This window comes from Saccopteryx leptura, chromosome 12 (genome assembly GCF_036850995.1).
Source record: "Saccopteryx leptura isolate mSacLep1 chromosome 12, mSacLep1_pri_phased_curated, whole genome shotgun sequence".
NCBI classification, from domain to species: domain Eukaryota; kingdom Metazoa; phylum Chordata; class Mammalia; order Chiroptera; family Emballonuridae; genus Saccopteryx; species Saccopteryx leptura.
This window is the reverse complement of record NC_089514.1, coordinates 13,525,044-13,545,948: the sequence shown is the minus strand read 5'-3', so window position 1 is coordinate 13,545,948 and position 20,905 is coordinate 13,525,044. Positions and strand designations below refer to the sequence as shown.

Genomic DNA, 20,905 nt, shown 5'->3' with positions numbered 1-20,905 from the left:
TAATCAAATCCGTTTGGAGACACAGAGGCCATGGCCTCCCTCTACACCCCCCATCCATCTGAATTACCTGGACAGGCTCTGGAGTCCTGCCCAAGTCACCATGAAACTGTCCCAGCTTCTCTCCAAACACTCATCAGAGCGGGACCGTTTGTTGTTTCTTTTTTTGAGGGGCGGGAGTGGGTGGAATATAACCAAGATGACATTTATAGGAGTGTGCCGATTTGACCTCACTTCTAGGAAGCAGGATAAGACTGAGGACTTCGGCCTTGACAAGACAGGACACAAAGGCTGAAGGTTCTTATTTGAACCCAAGTTCCCTATAAAGCAAGTTAGTGTCACCAATGTTGATAGTCCTTAAAAACATCTCTCGTAGGCATAGCAATGCTGCTTTAAGTCAAACAAAGAAACAGACCAGGCCCTGGCCGGTTGGCTCAGCGGTAGAGTGTCGGCCTGGCGTGCAGGGGACCCGGGTTCGATTCCCGGCCAGGGCACATAGGAGAAGCGCCCATTTGCTTCTCCACCCCCACCCCCTCCTTCCTCTCTGTCTCTCTCTTCCCCTCCCACAGCCAAGGCTCCATTGGAGCAAAGATGGCCCGGGCGCTGGGGATGGCTCCTTGGCCTCTGCCCCAGGCGCTAGAGTGGCTCTGGTCGTGACAGAGTGAGGCCCCGGAGGGGCAGAGCATCGCCCCCTGGTGGGTAGAGCGTCGCCCCTGGTGGGCGTGCTGGGTGGATCCCGGTGGGGTGCATGCGGGAGTCTGTCTGACTGTCTCTCCCCGTTTCCAGCTTCAGAAAAATACAAAAAAAAAAAAAAGAAAAAAAGAAAAGAAACAGACCAGTGTCCACCACCAACCCACTGCACCTTTGCAAGGTGAGGGCTGGAAACTTCTGATTATCACTTCGTGTCATTCAGGAACCGTGTATTTTCAAAGTTCCCCTGCGTCTTGACTGAGCTGCTCCGTTCGTTACCTAGTAAGCGATCAGACCAAGCAAAGGTTTCCTTTTGTCCTTTCTTCCTTCCAAAATGTAAGGAGAAGAGACAGTCTTGATTACTGACAGTGAGGAGATTACTGATTATTCTGAAAATGAAAACTAAAAGCGCAGTTAGACCGATCCGAGCGCCTTCTTCTCTTAGGAAACACTGGTCTTGTCATCCTCAAGCAAAGGGTAGCAAACTAGTAATTTCAGAACCTGTCCTGGAACCAGTCCAATTCCCTTCCTCCACTGCTCCCATTTCTCCATAATGGAAGGCTCTAGAAGGCTGGTTCCCGAAGGGCAGGGCTTTTGTCTGCCGCGAGCACCATGGGATGCTCACCCTAGAACACACACAGCCTGGCTCCACGGAGGTCCTCCGCAGGCATCTGTAGATCAATATTTGAGCTCCTTGTTACCTTTCTTATTATAATTAGAAATAATTCTCCTTTATCCCTCAAATAACAAAAGAAGGGGAAAAAACCTTTTTTTAATGTTCTTTTAACCCATAACCTATTTCCTTCATTACATCCTTCACCATTGAGAGCAAGCAAAACAAGTCTCTGGTCATCATTTTCCCATTAGCGGAGGACAGCCGGGGTTCACTTTGTATGAATATTCTTTCTCTTCCCCACAAAGTAATTACCTAAGATTTCTAGCTAAGAAAAAAAAAAAAAAATGGAGTAATTTCCAACCTGGAAACGGCATTGCTCATTAAGGTTGAAAAAGTGACTGGGGCTCTCTGAATCCTATGCAAATCAGTCCTGATGAGCCCTTAACTAATCTGTTTACAAACCAGACCTGCTAGACAGGCCTCAGTGATTTTCTATCAAAGCAAAGCACTGCCTTTTAATGGGCATCTGGCTGTCCCTGAACGGGTAGTTTAAGCATAGACCCTTTCCTTCAAAGTAAGATCAAAGGCTTTATTAGTCCTAAATGAGTGCATTATTTCCACTTACTACCTTCTTGCTTGCAATTTGTGTTTATTAACAGCACTGTCTCAGGTTTACTTTGTGAATTACTAGTTTTTGAAAACAGTATGGCAGTTTTATGGACCCCAGCATACATTTGCAGAGATTATGTAGCATATAATACCTAGAGTAGCCCATCAGATAGGACATTAGGCAAGGAAAATCCTCTGCAAAGATGACAATACCTGACCATGCAGAATTCATTTATAATTTGGGGGTTTGTTTTTTACAGAGGAAACCATCTGTGGCCTCACAAAGCTCACACAAGAAAAGATGCCCCCCCCACACACACACACTCTGAAGAGCCAGAGATTAGATAACTCAGACCAGAGGAGAAGTCTCTTTGAAGTTTTCATTTTATTTCTTCCCAAGAGAACAAGGATGCAAGCTGTCGCGTGGACGAGGGATGCCATCAGCATTGGTCCAGGAGACGCACAGCTAGGTATTTTCATAAGAGAACCAGCAGATTGTTTTTAAAAAAAGAAACAAACAAACAAAACCAGAAATTCCAGCATGCGACTGACTAATACCAATAACTGGCTTCTCTGAGAGCGCTCCAGCCCGCAGTCCCCCTGGGGCCGTGGGGGAGGGGGGATTAGAGGCATCTGCTCTCTCTGGTCCTCATAGGAGATTAGAACCCTGTCCTTCACTCCCACCTTCCAATTCATTTCAGCAGGATGAAGCTGCCAAGAAAATTGCATCTTTTAAGATTTGTGGTGACACAGGGATACAGGCTCGAGGGTGTCAGTAACCTATAAAAGGAGCCAGACTAAACCACCACAAGTACAGTGCAGGGCGGGGAACATCCCACCTCGGAAGGGGCAGCTTTTCATGTCCCTGGTTGGGCCAGCCAGAAATTAAATGGGATCAAGCCACTGTTCAAAGTGCTATCAGTTTTTTAATAGTGGTGGTGGTGGCGGGGGGGTGGGGGGGGGTGGGGGAGAGTTCTGACACTGAAACACGCATAAATTCACAAGACTAAAAACCCATTTGTCAGAACCCCGTGGTCAGACCCCTACCAATGCCCACATGGATTGGGCTGAAAGTGATGAGCCAGACGGCAGAGAAACTGAACCTATCGTAATTCTTCCCCGAGTCTCTCCCTGCTTATCACTGTCTAAGCGTCCTTGGCGGCCCAGTCCTGCCATGGCCCCTTTGGGGGAAAAAAAAAAAATCAGATAATATGTATTAAACACCAAGTCTAAAAAGTATCCCTGCCCACATAAACGGTATCAGAAGTTACGTTAGAGAGGCTGGAGAAATAAGACATTTAGGCCACAAATTCCAAGCACAAAACATTTTAACTGGGAGATACCACGAGTCCTGAAACTCAGAGGAAAACGGTTCTGAGCATGAGGCTTGGAACTACATAATCAAATATGTTCTCTTCTCAATGAATATTCATACTGGAGCCACAGTGTGGCCGTGGAGCTCCGAATGTCTGGATGCTCCCTCCCTCCCCAGCAGTTCGCTGTAGTTCTCATCTAGGGTGCTATGTCTCCTGCCCCGGCTTGTTCACGTTAACTGTTTGTACCTCCTTTGTCTAAAATATGAAATTTTCATCTCTGGGACAAAGGGTCATGCCAGGCAAAAGGGAAAGCCGAGTGAATGAGTTAGGAGCTAACTAGCAGAGCATGCTACATTAGCACAAATACGCTGGCGGGTCCCCTTGGTCCTCTTGGCTCATTAAAGAGACAAAACTCCACCAAGCAGGGAAAATGAATCATGTTTGGTACTTGGAGAGAGCAGGCCTGGGGTCAGGGTGAAGGTCAGTAAGAGGCACAGAGACAGGGATTAGAGCTCCATTTGCTCTGAGGGTCTCTGAGATTGGAACTGTAAGGTGAAATTTCTGGAAAAGGCCACAAATAGTCTAAAAGTAGCATAGAGTACTTCAAATTCTATCCATGAGTGGAATGGAAATTCAGTTCAATAGGCACACAACAAACGTACAATAGTGAACTTGATGTCCCGTGAACTCAGAGGGGCCGAGAAAGATCCATCTGGAGGCAGATCAACTCTTTCAGGGCACAAGGCTATCTCTGAACGGTGTCACGAGGAGTAATTCACTTCCAAACAGCCCAGACCATTCACTTTCATAAGGGGAACTGGTAACAATTATGCCCAGTCTCCTACGACTTAAAGGGGAAATAATGAAAGGTTTTTTTTTTTCTTCTGAATTGACAACATCAATGAGAAGTTTTCTATTCTAAGATACTGTGTGGCGCTGAAACAATATTTGTTCTAACCTACTATAATCCCAACTCGAAAGCATTCTGGGCATTTATCATTTTTAATGACTATGGCAAATGCCAGATTTTGTCCTTTTGAAGATAAAATGCTACACTCAAAAAGTCATGGGATTTGCATATCCAGCCAAGGCAGAGGGGCACACCCCAAACCTGCCCTTTGATTTTATGAGCCTGGCTGTGAGGAAGGTTTCCACAGCCGCTGCCTCTGCCAATGTCATGAATTCGCAGGCGGCCTGCCAAAGTGCAGCTCGTAGCTAAGCCTGTGTGTCAGGCTTAGTCAAGTGGCTCATTCTAGATGAGCTATCTTGCCATCTCTTTACCCGGCATGACGGACTATCATTAATAAAAATGTATCGATCTCTGCATCTATTCCCGGCTATAAAAAAAAAAACCACCCTAATAAATGAGATGGCTAGATGAGCAATAAATAATCCCTAACCAGAGAGAGTCCAAAAACTGTCAGAGCACAGGCTTCCCATTTTCTGACGCCCTTAACTAAGAGAAATCAGAATGTTAGCGCTGAAACCAACCCTGGAGATCAGGGCGAAGCCCTCGTTTTTGAGAGACGGAACGTGAGCCATGATTCTGCACAGGGTAGTGCTGACCAGGAGCTAGAACACAGGTCTCCCGTGTCCCAGTCAGGAACAGAGCTGGTAACCAAGACATCCGAGAGCCCTTCCTGCAGGCTGGCTGCAAAGTGCTTCTGCTTTACTGTATTTTCCTACTAATGTTCCGAAAGAGGCAAATTCTAGCCTGAACAAGGAGGTCTGCATCCCTCTTAGGTGTTCTTGCATTATTAAGTGATGAAGACAATTAAGTAGTAAAAAAAGGTCATCTTCAATCTCTGCCACTAGTGAGCGACGATTCCATGGGCACATTGCCGCAATGGACATGCTAGTTTATGGGTCTGACACCTCGCATGGAACGTTACAAATCCCTATGATGTCCTTAAGCTCCTTCTTCAATGGAACTGAAAGATGGCTAAGGACCCCACTCAGGCAGACGACTCCCCATTGGCTGGCCATTTGAGAATGCTCAAGGGCACAGTTACTGCAGCGGAGGCTGGCAGTAATGTGGGCTGTTTTCCTGAACGGCAGCAGCAGGCTTCTGACAGCAGCCTGGGTGGAGTTTATGTGCACGGATCACGCTGCCCCATTCTCTACTCAGACCTGCCTTGGACGTCCCGTTGGAAGCGGACAGATCACACACATTTCCCATTGCTTAGCATAAGAAGTCGAGATCAAAATCCGTGCAATGAGAAAAATGGGCAAGGAGCAGGCCCCGTCCAAGGTGGGGTTCACTGAAATTTGGACTCATCTGTGGCTGGGCATAAGCTCCGTTATCATGATGTCAGATCAACAGGATAGCAAAAGAGTCTCTCGAACACCTCACTCTTCAGAGCAGTCTTTAAATAAATCAAGCCTGTGTTGTTATTATAAAAGCCTGCATTTGAAACCGCCATGCTCCATAAAGACAAATTTGTGCCTGCTTATCTGCATACAAGTTGATGTTTAAAGTACGTACACAAAAAAAATGAGACAAAAACTTGCTACCAAAAATGACTATTTTCTCCTGTAAGTTTCTTCAGTCAAACAGCATTAAGCCAACCATTTGACTAAAAAAACTTTGTAAAAGATCAATATTCTGTCAGACTTCTTGGGCAGCTTTGGGTAACACAAGGCATCATTTACAACTCAGAGTAAAATAAACTTGACCAGCTGAGGAAGAATCTTTAAGAAACAAGTTCGCGCAGTTAGCAGTTTCCCGAACATGAATCCTATGTCCTAGCGTCCAGTCACTCAGTCATTCACACATTGACTGAACGCTGACTCAATGTCAGGTGCTGTCAAGAACTCACAGCCCGGTGTAGAAGACAGATGGACCAACTAGCAAATACAATGTCACAGGGTAAGTCTGACAAGAGAAGAGGCCACAAAGAACTATGGAAACTGGAGTAATGACTCAGGTGGAGGTGGCTGAGGAAGGCCTTATGGAAGACACGGTGTCTGAGCTGTTCAGCTAGGAGAGGAGAAGGGCATTTCAGCATGTGCAAAGGCACTGAGGTGTGAGAAGCAGGGCGTGCTTGGAAAATGACAAATGCTGATAGAGGAGAAGCCAGTGCACAAAGGACCTGAACACCATGCTGAGGGGTTCAGGCGGCATTCGGGGCTATGATTTTATGCAGGGGAACCACTGGGTTGGATTTCAGTCTTAGAAAGGCCTCTCACATTGGTGGGAAGGATGAATTGGGGAAGGACCCAACTGATGACTTAGAAGTGGCTGTGAATCTATGGAGACAAGGATGAAAGGGTGCCCAGCGCTGCAGGTTGGAGGAGGGAGAGAACAGACTGGGAGTGGGCACAAGGGAAGCACCTTCCTTCCCCAACATATGGAAATGCTCTAAAATTGGATTGTGGTGATGACTGTACCACTCTGTAAATTTACCGAGTCACTGAATTGTACACGTAACCCGAGCGAATTTTACGGTATGTCCATTATACCTTAAGTAAGCACTTAGCAGAAAGGAGAAGCAACCGCAGAGACTGAAGAATCCTAACAAGAAGGGATGAGGGCCTGAAGTAGGTGCCAGAGATTTAGAACTCTCTATGGAGAACGGGTGGAGGGAGGAAGGGGTCAGGGATGGTTCCTGGGATGCTGGATGGGACAGGCACCAGGAGGAGCAGGTCTGCAGGGGAGGATGGACAGCTCAGGTGTCGGTGTGCCAAGCTGGAGGTCCCTGTGGATCCTACCCCTGAGCAGGTTTCTCAAACTCTGCATTACGGGCACTGGGGGCAGACAATTCTCCTGTGGGCTCTCCTGTGCACGGTAGGATGCTTAGCAGCACCGTGGCCTCTGCCCACTCCGTGCCAATAGCACCTCCCACCCCCAGTGTAACAACCACCAAAAATGTCTCCAGACACTGTCATACGTCCCCTGGGGGCCAAGCTGTCTAGTTGAGAACCACCCATCAAGAGAGAAAGATCTTATCCCGTTACTTTTTCCCTTATATTTCAGAGATATAATTCTCCATAAAATCACCACCTGTAAGTGTACAATTCAGTGGTCTTTAACACATTCTCAAAGTTGTGCAACCACTATCACTATCAAATTCCAGAACATTTTCATCATCCCCAAAACAAACTCTGTACCTATGAGCACTCACTCCCTGCTCCCCTCCCGACCCTGGTCCCTGGAAACTACTCATCGGCTTTGCCTCTGGGTTTGCCCATTCCTGACACTTCATACGGAATCATATAGGTCGTATGTGGCCTTTTGTGCCTGGCTTCTTTCTCTTGGCACAATGTTTTCAGGGCTCATCCACGTGGTAGTATGTATCGGTATTTCAGTCCCTTCACGGCCAGCCTTCCATTGCACAGATAGATATACCAGGTGATGTCATCGTTAGCTGAGGAACATTTGGATTGTCTCCACCTTTTGCTTATTACAAATAATGCTGCCATGAGCGCTCATGTACAAGTTTCTGTGCAGACATATGGTTTCGTTTTTCTTGAGCATACACCCAGAAGTGCAATTGCGGGGTCGTGTGTACCCTTTCGAGGGACTGCCAAACAATTTTCCAAAGTGGCAGCGCTGTTTTATATTCCCCGGCAGCACTGTACGAGGGTTTTCACTTCTCCACGTGCTCAACAACACTTTGATTGCCCTCCGCTCATATTACTTTGTTTCAAGTTTCCAAGTAAGCATTTAATAATATTAGGCTACATTGTTTCTGACAACTTCATAGATGAGACAACGAATGTCAGAGGAGGGGGACTTAGACAGGTCCTGCTTAGGGTCGTGTCAGGTCCTTCCCAGCGTTACTGTTTATTATTCCATGCTGAAAAACTGTGCAGTCAGTTCCACCACCACGACCAGCGGTCTGACACGTGACGTCTATTGCTGGCTTTTCGTTTTCAGAGACTCATCCACACCTGCTCTTCCCCTCTCAACCATTCAAAGGTATCAATCACTTAGCAAGTGTCCTTTCTCGTTTATGCATCATTATTTTTCCCTCTTTCCTTGATCGGTGCACCTCCATCAGCATAACCCCTAAGATCCCCATCTGACATACAGAAACACAACTTCCCTTGACCCCACGGTCCCCGCCAGCCTCCACCCCATTTGTGAGTTTTCTTTTACAGCAAAACTCCTTGAGTTGTCTCTACTCACCACCTCCAATATCTCTCTCCCCATTTCCTCATTCTCAATCTCATTTCCAACACTCCATCCAAATACTTGTCAGGGTCACCAATGACTTTTATGTTGCCAAATCCAAATGATTCGTTCTCAGACCTTCCGATACGCAATTTATCAGTAGCTTTTGATACAAATACTCATTCCCTCCTTAAAACACTGTCTTCGTTGGGCTTCTGGATGCCACTCCCATTTGTTCCTACCTTACTGGTCACTTCTCCTCAGTGTCCTTTGCTGCTTCTGCCTCATTTTCTCAACCACTAAAAGTTACAGTAACACAGGGCTTGGACTTGGGCCTCTGTTTTTCCCTGCTTAGGTGGTTACTGAGCATCTCAAATAAACTCCTGATTTTTTTTCTCTGAAATATCTCAGAATCTTGTATGAGATATTATGGTATCTCATACAAGAGATATTATTATTATAATAATAATTATGTATTATGGTAACTTTCTTCTACGTTCTCCACCAATCTTGACATCATCTGTGACTCCTGCCTCTCTCATCAGTTAGTGGCTCTTTTATGTTCAGTAACTGACCACTTCTTGCCTCCTCCATCGCTGACATTCTGGTTACAGCCACCCGCAGTTTCTAACTGGATTATCACCATCACTTCCTAACTGGTCTCCCTGCTTCCACCCTGCCCCTCCAGTCTACTGTCCACAGCGATCCCTTTAAAAAGTAAGTCAGAGCACATCAGGCCTCTGAAAAAAACCCTTCCTGGGCTGGCTGTGCCAGGGTGTTTGCAAAGCAGCCACCCCAATGCCCCTCTCTGTCTACATCCTGGGCTCGGTGGGTGACTCGCCTTGGCCAGTGGGATGGGACTGCCCTGAGGCAGGCAGAGCTGGAGAGGTGCTGCTCACTGGGACTTGTCGTGGGTTGATGCTGGCAGCACCGCCGTGCGAACAGTCAGGTGCACCTCCTGGATGAGTGCCTGTGTGGAGAAGCCCTGACTGCGTGAGACCAAATCAGACCCTCCAGGCCCAGAGGAGCGGGCCCAGTCCAGAAGAAAGAGACAGCCAACCTAGAGAATCTTGAAAAATAATACATTTGTTATTTTAAGCCAATCAATGTGGGGGTGGCAGTGTATCAGCTAGCCTTTTGCTTTTGCTGACACACTGCCTGCTTCACTCAGAGTAAAAGCCAATGTCCTAACACAGCCTACAAGAGCCTACAAGATGTGCAGCCATCACCTCCTGACGCGTCACATGTAGTGTTACCTGCCTCAGGGCCTTTGCACTTTCTGTTCCCTGTGCTTACAATGTTCTTTCCTCACATATCTGCCTGGTTTGTTCCCTCATTGCCTTCTCTGCTCAAATGTCACCTTATCAAAGAAAATGTCCCTTACCACCCTAATAGAATACGCCTGACAGTCCCCAACCATTCTCCTTACCCTGCTTTATTTCTCCCTTTAGTTCTTACTGTTGCCTGTCATACCCCCTCACACACACACACGAGACACCAGAGTGTATGATCTACAGAGGTGGGATTTTGTAGTTTTGTTCATCACCACAGCCACAGCACGTGTTACGGTGCTTATTATAGTGCCCGAATTCTTTATCACCTGGAAAATGATGGAAGTTGTACTTCTGCCAGATTTGGTGTCTAGGTTTATCACCTGGGATACTTCTGGGAGCTGAGGTGGGGACAGTGGCAACTATGTTCCATATTAGAACATGTTACATTTAAGGCAGATGAGTCTCTACAGCACCCACAACCTAGAAAACATTCAGACGAGTGTGATTATGGATTCAGTAGAGCAGCAGGTGCAGGCTCGTGGCTGGCCAATTCCCCTCCTTTTCTTCCCGTCCTTTCCCCACTGGTCTCTCATACCAGTTTTTCAGATCATTTGATTGTTCACTGAATGGCTGGGAAGACACAAAAACCCCAAGTATTATCAGCATAAAAATTTATTTGAATTCAAAATAATATAGTTCTATTTAGGTTACTGTAATAATTATCTAAAGCAAACATCATCATTGGCTCTGAAACAGGTCTAAAGATGTCATTCTTTTGAAGTCAAAAATAGGTAGTAAGAATGTACAAGGAAGGAAAATATACAAGTTTGCTGAGTACCGGAAACTGTTACAAGAGGGACACACTCAGACATTATAATGGAGTCCAAATTATAAAGCACACACAGAGGGGTTCTCTTGCTGTGTCAGTTCCCTGGAAAGTCAGTCAGTGACCTCAGTAACGCAAGAATACCATGACTGGGCTCACGGGGCAGGTCCTGGTCCTGAAGGACGCAGGAAGTAACTCACCACACTTCCCCTCTCTCTAACGCCTTTCCTCACACCGGTTTCTTTCTCCCTTTAGGATCGGTTTCACCGTGCTGAAAAATGCTTGGTTTTATTTGTAAAGTGGAGTGATATCCTGATTGAAGTAATCAACACGTCAGCTAAAGATGCTCAAGGGTCAAACTTCTGAAAAAGGTCAATCAGCTAGTTAACAGAGACCATTGGGGGCTTGCAGAAAAAACATCGGATAATGTACGTTTGCTAAATAGATAAAAAGAATAAGCAGTAAAAAATGGGTGAAAACCCATTTAACTGTGACCCAGCCAATCAAAAGCACACGGCGACCTTTGATTAAACCCATTTACTTGAGGAGTGAGCTGTGCGGAGGCTCGGAGACAGAGCCTAGTTTCCCACAGTGTCTGCGGCCGAAGTGCTGGCTCAGAAGGTCTCCTCCTCTCGCAGAAACTGGAACACGGACGAGAAGTCCTTCTTCGCGTAGCCCTTCGCACACATCACCCTGTAGATCTGGTGCGCCTGGCTGCCCAGGAAGATCGGGCTCTTCGTGCTGGTCGCGGAGTCTTGTGCTAATCCCAGGTCCTGAATCAAACAAGGGCAGGAGCACAGTGAGACGGCGGGCAAGGCTCACTTTGGAACCGTGCGTCCTAATGCTTTGGGTTCGAAGAATAAAAAAATGAAGCCTGAAAAAATGATACTTACAAACACTATGGTAAATTCTATGTATTTTATAAGTTCTTTCATATAGCTGCAAAACTTCTCCAGAGAGAAGAGTGTCCTCTCCACTCCTCCACCTTCCACTGGACCTGTCTGTTGCATTTAGACTTTGCACAAGGATTACTATGCAGGTGAGATCACACAGGCAAATGTTTTTTCAAATCTGCAGAAGCCTGTAAGCCTAAGCCACACCGCATCATGGAATTACTGCCTGGAATTATCCATGAATCTTAGTCAGCAAACACGCAGTAACTGCTGTGTGCTGGGCACTGTGGTAAGCGCTGTGATACCAAGTCATTGTTCTCGGGAAGCCTGCTGTGCAGCGGGGAAGACAGACAACAAAACAAACGCTCAAATCCCGGACAATGACAAAACAAAGCAGGAAGAGGTTAGAAGTGAGGGAGAGGGGGGGGGGGGGGGGGGGCGTGTTCTGAGAGATGAAATGTTCAAGGAAGAACTCCCTGAGGCGAAGACACTGGACCTAAGGTCTGAATGTTAGGGGGATAGTGAGTTCCTTTGAGAGCGCAGGGAAGAGAGTTTCAGGCAGATGGAACAGCAAGGTATAGGGCCCGCGGTGGGACGTGGCATGGAGAGTCCAATAGAACAAGAAAGCCAGTGAGGCCGAATGAGAGAGAGCAAAGGGGCGGGGCAGAAAAGGCGCGGCACAGGCAGAGGTGGGCGTGGAAGCTTCGACGTCTGGGTTTCAGTGCAGTGGGGCGACCACCTCCCCAACCACCCTTTCTCATCTCAGAGACCTAGTGCTTCAGTCTGGGAGATCCTTCAGTGCAGGGGGGCGACCACCTCCCCAACCACCCTTTCTCATCTCAGAGACCTAGTGCTTCAGTCTGGGAGATCCTTCAGTGCAGGGGGGCGACCACCCCCCACCACCCTTTCTCATCTCAGAGACCTAGTGCTTCAGTCTGGGAGATCCTTCAGTGCAGGGGGGCGACCACCCCCCACCACCCTTTCTCATCCCAGAGACCTAGTGCTTCAGTCTGGGAGATCCTTCAGTGCAGGGGGGCGACCACCCCCCACCACCCTTTCTCATCTCAGAGACCTAGTGCTTCAGTCTGGGAGATCCTTCAGTGCAGGGGGGCGACCACCCCCCACCACCCTTTCTCATCTCAGAGACCTAGTGCTTCAGTCTGGGAGATCCTTCAGTGCAGGGGGGCGACCACCCCCCACCACCCTTTCTCATCCCAGAGACCTAGTGCTTCAGTCTGGGAGATCCTTCAGTGCAGTGGGGCGACCACCTCCCCACCACCCTTTCTCATCCCAGAGACCTAGTGCTTCAGTCTGGGAGATCCTTCAGTGCAGGGGGGCGACCACCCCCCACCACCCTTTCTCATCTCAGAGACCTAGTGCTTCAGTCTGGGAGATCCTTCAGTGCAGGGGGGCGACCACCTCCCCACCACCCTTTCTCATCCCAGAGACCTAGTGCTTCAGTCTGGGAGATCCTTCAGTGCAGGGGGGCGACCACCTCCCCACCACCCTTTCTCATCCCAGAGACCTAGTGCTTCAGTCTGGGAGATCCTTCAGTGCAGGGGGGCGACCACCCCCCACCACCCTTTCTCATCCCAGAGACCTAGTGCTTCAGTCTGGGAGATCCTTCAGTGCAGGGGGGCGACCACCTCCCCAACCACCCTTTCTCATCCCAGAGACCTAGTGCTTCAGTCTGGGAGATCCTTCAGTGCAGGGGGGCGACCACCTCCCCAACCACCCTTTCTCATCTCAGAGACCTAGTGCTTCAGTCTGGGAGATCCAGAAAGCCAACAGCTGTTTGAAAATAGACAGAGTTAACATTATAAATCTTTTATGAACTGTAGCTCATGGATGTCTACTACCATAAAAAGGGAATCTTGTCCAAACTTGAGCTACCTGGATGCATGAAAGCTACCTGGAGCTATCTTGCGCTAGCGGGGGGCATGGAAAACAGTGAAGGTACAGACATGGAAACTACACTCCCCTCATTTCAGGTACTTGTGATTTTATAAGAGCTGCAAACCAAGTGGCAAAGACAATTCGATTTTCTTCTTAGCATCACCGTGCGCACTGCCCCCACCAAGGGCAAGGGCGACGAGCACTGAAAGGGGGAGACAAGAAGCAAGATGAGAACTATTTCCACTCTTTGAAGGATGTCTGTGGCAGCAGAGCAGTTTTGGTACCAACCACTCAAGAGAGAATATGATCCAAAGGGAAAATAGACAAAAGTTAAAGCAGGGGTCAGGAACCTATGGCTCGTGAGCCAGATGTGGCTCTTTTGATGGTTGCATCTGGCTTGCAGACAGATCTTTAATAAAAAAAATAATAACGTTAAAAATATAAAACAATTGCTCAAAGGCTTCAATGACTGAATGGAGTACCAAGGTGTTATGCTTTACAGGGAAACAGATACACTGCAGGCACCGAGTCATCCCAATTTCCCGTAAGTCGTTTCTCAGTGCCCATCAGAAGCAGACTTCTAGGTTGGGGAGTTCAGAAGGATGCTCTAGTTTTTGTGTTGATCATGGTCTGAGTCTATACGTACAGTACCTTAGAATTTCATGACGTTAAAACGTAGAAATGTATGTACGAGCCTCTGCTTCCATGACATGCTGGCATCATACCCCCTGGCACAGTGAGAGTTAAGGGCAGTTAAGCCAAACATGTCTTAGTGTGTAAAGCCTTGATCTGCCCAAGAAGGTACACTTGCTTTAATCACTGTTGCATCGATGCGGATTTCTTTAATCTCCATCAGTTTGTCTGGACAAATCTAACTGGTGGCTATCGTGTGTTTTTGCTAACAGCTCCCTGAAGCGGTGAAAGGTTTTTAGAGGTTCCTTTCTAACTACTCTCATTCTAGGCAAAGCGAAGAAGCGTCCCTCTGTATGAGGCAATGAGACGGCGCGGAGAGGGGCATGGCCAGGACAGAGAGCGGCCCCCGTACAGCTGACGACCGCACTGCCTGACGCTGCTCGTTAGAAGGGCTATCTTTTATTACCAAGGAAGTAACTTCCAAGGAAGGACCTTTAAAATTAAACCGCAGGTTCCTCCTGGGCAGGGACCCTGGAAAAAATGACTCAAGTAAAGGTGCCAGCAGAGCGAGGACAGCAGAGGAGAGTCCCCAAAGCCGGCCCTGCGGGAGGTCGGGAGGCCGCACGTCCCTGGCAGACGTCTCCCACCTCTTCTTCCCCTTGCTTGTCAGCCGTTCCCTCTGTTGGAGCCCTTAGCAGCACTTTAGGGACCAAATAGTTCAACGGGTCAGAACCACTTCACACAGACACGGAAAGGAAACCGGGCAGAGACGTGCCCCTCGCGTTCCTCCGTTCGCCCCAGTAAGTCCCCCTGCAGTGCGTAGGGAAGAGCCCACGGGAGGGGCCACCTTCTGTTCCCAACAGCAGCCACGTAGCACAATTACACAGGCCCACAAGCAAGATGGGCACACTCCGTACGAGGGCCAGACTGGCATAACAGGGAGTATTCTCTTAGATGAGACATGAGAAGAAACGGCTCTATAAGAAACACAGAAACAATGTAAGAATCATCAAACACTGCCTCATTTGATAAACATTTACAGTGTGCTGGCGCAGTGCCAGGTACCATGCCGGGAGCTGGAGCAGAGAGCCAGGAAGGGCGAGTGGGCAGAGGGAACAGCACATGCGGGGGTCACGCGCGAGCCGGGGCGGGAGGCAGGGGCAGGGAGTGGAGTGGGGGGCCGAGCTGAGCTGGTGAGCCAGCAGAGGCCGAACCCCGGAGGGCCTCGCGAGACAACTTGCAGAGATGGACTTGAATCTACAAGTAACTGGAAATCACGAAAGCAATTAAATAGGAGAAATGGCATAATCAGGTTTTTACATTTTAGGAAGCTCACTCTTCCATGGGGTGGAAAATGAGGAAGATGAGGATGAAAGGCAAGGAGACCGGGTGCGGGCTGATGTGCCATCACCTCCGTGAGGCTTGGCCAAGGTCCTGGAGGGGCAGACGCGATGGACGAGCTCAAGGCCTCGGCCCCCACAGAATGGACGAGTGTCGCAGGAATGACGGAGAGAAAGCCGAGGACAGTACCCAGGGTACGCACTATTCCTTCTGTAATCGGGAAATCAGATGTCAACTGGGGGAGAGGGGTGTAAGCTCTACACAGAAATCTGAAATTCTCCCAGAAATCTGAAGACTCTCTTCAAGCTGAGATCACAAATGAGAGGCCAACAGTTTGCTTTTCAAGTGACTTTATTCATAAATATATATCTGTATTCTTAAGACGGGATGATGTATTTAGAAATCCAGTGTCAGGAGAAAGAGCCTGTCTTCTTTTGTGGTGTGTATGTTCAGTGTCAATGTATTACCCATCATCAGAAGATTCTTACTGCTTTCCTTCTAAGGACTTCTTCAATTGACGTAAATGTATGATGGATGAAGAAGAAAATTTTACCAGCTCAGATTATAAACAAAAGAAAACCCCAGCCCATTCTTCTCATTTGAAAGGCCAGAAATTAAAATGAACAAGATAAGGATTTTTATCTAAGTTTTAACTCATTTCCAGTGAGTAAGTGAATAATTATTGTAGCGATTTTGCCTTCTAAGACAGACACATGTTTTGTTAAAAGGGGAGGGACTGAGGAGGGAAGAGAAGAGGGAGGGAAGGAGGGAAGGAGGGAAGGAGGGAAGGAGGGCAGGAGAGTTAGACCATTAAACAGCCCCCCCCCCATCCTGGGCAGCCTCTGCATCCGCCATACCTTAGCCATGAGCGCCGTTCCAAATCCACCCTGGTAGTTATTAGCCGAGGGAACTCCATCCATCACCCCAGGGACAGGATTGTAAGTGTCACTTGACCAACACCGGCCTGAGCTCATATTTAGAATTTTAGCCAATAGTTTTGGGTCAAGCCCTAACCTGTCAAAGGTCAAAGAAAAGAAGTGTTAAATGTCAAAATGTACAACTCATGCGTAACTTATTTATGTGTGAGGATGCTCCATCTTCTCTCTCCATTTATTATATGTCTTCAAAAATCAAAGCAGATTGATGAGAGTGAAGAATCCAATCTTAAATTACAAGGTATTAAAAGCGAGTGATTAGACCATTCTGAGCCAGACATTGTGCAATGAGAGAAAACCTTCTGCACTACACTACTTTTAAGAAATAACACAATTGCACAAAAGTGTTGTTGGTTTATCACACATGTGGGTTTTCTATAGAAAAAGAAATGTCTTTCTTGTTCGGACGTTATTCATTTATGTGTCACGTAAGAACCTTAAACCAATAGGATCAACTAAATTCTACATCCTTTATTCACAAATGATATATTTCAGAGAGAAATATCGACAGATAAACTGTATACATCATGGTGTTCATGCAAACGCATTTTCATGTCTGCTTATTCTTTTAGCTTTTCTGAGGACAAATGCAAGAGATGAGCCATGAGCCAAATACAATGAGCTTAAAGGAAGTTATCATTATAAAAAAGACATTTCTTGCTGCAAACTTTTCCTTATTTATTAAATCTTCATCAAACAATCTTGCTTATGAAGCAAGTCTGCACAGAGTTGTGACATATGCTATCTATTCAGAGACATGCATTATAGTTCTGGGTCAACTGCTGATAAGGTTACTGATCCTGATAAAACAAAGCTTGCCCAAGCGGAAACATCATTTGTTCTATCACTGAGCTGATGGCATAAACGACTGTTCAATGTGGACCCAGAAAAAAAAAGAAAGAATCAAAATGCTATATTATTTTGATCCTAAGTCTCTTTACGCAGTTTGGGAAGCAGAGTTTTGCTAAGTATCACTAAATTAAATTTCAAATAAAACTTGCAGCTTTTTCTTAAAACCAGTCTCTCCCAGAATAAAAGAAAGATTGAAAAGAGACACATATAAATGTTAAATTGTGCATTTTGGCATGTTTAAGTTCTTTTTTACTTTGTGTGTTCAAAATATATGTCTGCTTACTTCCAAACCTGAATATCATGACCAGTAAACATTTTTCCAATGTTAGGACAGGGGGCGCGGGCTAATAGTCATGATGTGTATGGACTTGTCATGTTATGTAATACTTCACGGCATACCATGAACATAAATCCATATGGTGCGTTCTGTTATAAGGAGGGGCTTTTCTTAAGGGTGATAAGAGAGATAAAGGATCCAATCTAATTTGGCTATCGCACATTCTGATCAACCAGAGACTGCTGGGAGACACCCGGAAGCTTCACTCCCTCTTTCATAAAGATCCAAGTTTGTTACATGTACAGTCTGCTCCTGACGCTTTCTTTCCCCTTTTAAACATAATCAGGCTATCAGTATGCTGTTGAAGCAGAGGACACAGGAAAAGAAAAAAATCAGTGTGCTCAGGGAAGAATTATGAAAAGAAAAATCACAAATTAACAATTTGCTGTAACTGCAAATATGTTCTCTAAGCACAAATGTTCAAGAATGTCTATGTCTAATGTGTTCTATGAGCAGGGAATATTTTTAAAGACCCCCAAACATCGCTTTTCCCTTCCGTTTGAAATGTAACTTAGGGACTTCCTAATTTAGATCCTTTCAAAATAGTTTATTACAGTTAAAGCAGCAGAGTTACTGCCCTCTTTATAACCCACTAGCTTATACTTAACAGTACCTCATGACAGCCTTTATTGCTAAAGAAATGCATACCCTGTCTGAATTCATACCCAAAATGGTGAGCAGAGCTTATGATCTTTTGTAAACCCCTATATCTTGAGAAAAAAATACCAGCACTAATGTATGGAATCCTTTCTGGTGAACACACAGCTATTGAGAAGCATCATGAGGGGCACACAACAGAACGTGCTCACCTCTCCATCTGATCCCCCCGCCACGCCGACTCCCTTTAGGGGCCGGCGACCCTCCCCCTCCACCCTGCAGCAAAGTGTATCATTAAAAAGAGCAAGTTGGAAGTGTTTTGCATTTCATCTTTCTGAGGTTTCTTTCACTGGCACATATATAACTGACAGTTAAAATTAGAGACATGATATTAAAATCAGTTACTGAAGTCCTCTGTCTTCGACTGTGCCCAAGGCTTGTAACAGGCTGAAACCAGCTAGAATACACAGTAATTGTCATTCAGAGAGTCTATCCTAGAACGTCATGCTTCACTGGAGAAGACTGAGTTTCCATCTGAAATCAACAAATTAATCCAAGACAGGTATCTGAAAGGGCAAGTTTAATAGGAAGCAGCTACTGGGCTCTCAACCATGATAAAATGTTATTGCTGTTTCCCTGTAAATTGGCTGGGAACATATGATACTTTCTGCATAAGAGCCCCACCGCTGTTCAGGAGATATACAGCTCAAGCCATCAAAAGGATGACAGTCTGTCAGTCCCCATAATAACTTGCCACTGGATGTGGTTCGAGAGTGCATGCGTGCATGCATGTGGCTTTACAATTGCTGGAATGTTCTCTGATATAAACAGAATGAATTCACTGCTCTGATCGCATATATAATGCAACTCAAATAAACATCACTGTGTCAAATCTATTCACCTTTAAAACATAAGAATCTTAAATAAACTATTGGGAGAAGTAAAAATGCAGAAACTGTAAAAAAAAAAAAAAAAGAAGAGAATCCAAACGTTTGCTTTCGCTGTAACCAAGGCTTTAAGGGCCAGCTCAGTTGGTTCACTTTATATTCTCTTACAGTATTTGTCTATACTGTCTGGTTCTAAGTAACAGCAAAGCAAATATTCCACTAAACTGAGATGCTCGTATCACCGGAACAGCACTGAAAATGAACCGTCTAGGACCACGTCCATTTGAGTCGATCATTCGCCTAAGGCTCACGCAGAGCGGCCGTGCAGGCCTGTGCCTGGAGCCGAGGGGCCCTCCTTAAGCAGCTGTGCTGCCCTCCAGGAGTGGCCCAGGTCAGACACGGGCAGACACCTTTCCCCCGAGGCAGAAGTGCCTCCCTCCTCCCTCCCTGCCCCCTCTCTCCTCTCCTCATCCACGGGACAAATCTTCTCTCAGTGCCTACTATGTGCTGAGTGTGTTCTTGAGCTATGGCAAGAGCAGACAGCCCGCCCCCGTCCTGGCGCTTGCATTCCAGTTGGGAAATGTAATAAACAAACAAACAAGTATATAACGCCAGCTAGTAAGAAGTGTTATGAGGAAACCATTCAAGTGTAATTCAAATCAAATACTAACCATCACTCCCATCACATCAATCACCACCATATACTGAGCACCTGCCAGGATCTGTTTTAAAAGATTTACATGGATTAACTCATTTAATCTTCATAACAACCCTATGGATAGACACTGTTATTTTTGTCATTTTACAGATGAGAAAAGCTTAAGTCTATGGCAAAGCAGGAATGCAGACATCAATAGACACCCAAACTCTCACCATCCTGAGTCTCATTGGCTCATGTGGGTAGTGAACTGGATAGTCAACCAGCCAACCTGATGGCATTTGATCATCTTATTAAGAAATTGGGTCAAACTTTTATTACAAACCTTTTTCTATGTGTTAAATCTACTAACACTTAACACTATACACTTATGGCTTCAGTAATCACCTAAAAAAAAAGGCAACATCTTTCAAGGGCAGGAGCCAAGAAACTAAAATTACGTTTGTGGGAAAGTTTGCATTTTGAACAGCCTTCCAGAAGTTCAACTGTTAAGCTTTTGGTGGAAGAAGACAATCTGGTTGTTGCTGGAGGAGCCTGGCCCCTGGTTTGGTAATGCAACCAATTTCTTCTACCACCTCTACTGAAAAAAATAGAAACAAACAGAAAACAATTCCCGGTGGAGCAAAAATTAGAAGAAAAGCAACAGAACTCACATTGTGCATGCTGCTCCTATGTGATGCCCTGGAGCAGTAGCTCTCTGATACACACAGGGCACTGTAGCACCCGACACCTAGCCTGAACCCTACCTGGAGCAGAAGCTCTCTGATACACACAGGGCACTGTAGCACCCGACACCTAGCCTGAACCCTACCTGGAGCAGAAGCTCTCTGACACACACAGGGCACTGTAGCACCCGACACCTAGCCTGAACCCTACCTGGAGCAGTGGCTCTCTGACACACACAGGGCGCTGTGAGCACCCGACACCTAGCCTGAACCCTACCTGGAGCAGAAGCTCTCTGATACACACAGGGCACTGTAGCACCCGACACCTAGCCTGAACCCTACCTGGAGCAGAAGCTCTCTGACACACACAGGGCACTGTAGCACCCGACACCTAGCCTGAACCCTACCTGGAGAGTAGCTCTCTGACACACACAGGGCGCTGTGAGCACCCGACACCTAGCCTGAACCCTACCTGGAGCAGAAGCTCTCTGACACACACAGGGCGCTGTGAGCACCCGACACCTAGCCTGAACCCTACCTGGAGCAGTAGCTCTCTGACACACACAGGGCACTGTAGCACCCGACACCTAGCCTGAACCCTACCTGGAGCAGAAGCTCTCTGACACACACAGGGCACTGTAGCACCCGACACCTAGCCTGAACCCTACCTGGAGCAGAAGCTCTCTGACACACACAGGGCACTGTAGCACCCGACACCTAGCCTGGACCCTACCTGGAGCAGAAGCTCTCTGACACACACAGGGCAC

General features: G+C 46.8%; 1 protein-coding gene across 2 annotated transcripts in view; it reads right to left on the bottom strand.

The window, feature by feature from the left end:
• Positions 1–10,272: 10,272 nt before the first annotated feature.
• The window catches only part of HIBADH (3-hydroxyisobutyrate dehydrogenase), a 107,849-nt gene continuing 97,216 nt past the window's right edge, over positions 10,273–20,905 (bottom strand). For both annotated transcript variants that reach the window (XM_066354111.1, XM_066354112.1), the window contains exons 7-8: positions 16,065–16,221; positions 10,273–11,217 (exon numbers count right to left, since the gene is read on the bottom strand). In XM_066354111.1, coding sequence (XP_066210208.1) covers positions 11,059–11,217; positions 16,065–16,221 — 316 coding nt within the window. In that variant the 3' untranslated portion in view covers positions 10,273–11,058. The remainder of the gene's footprint in view (positions 11,218–16,064; positions 16,222–20,905) is intronic.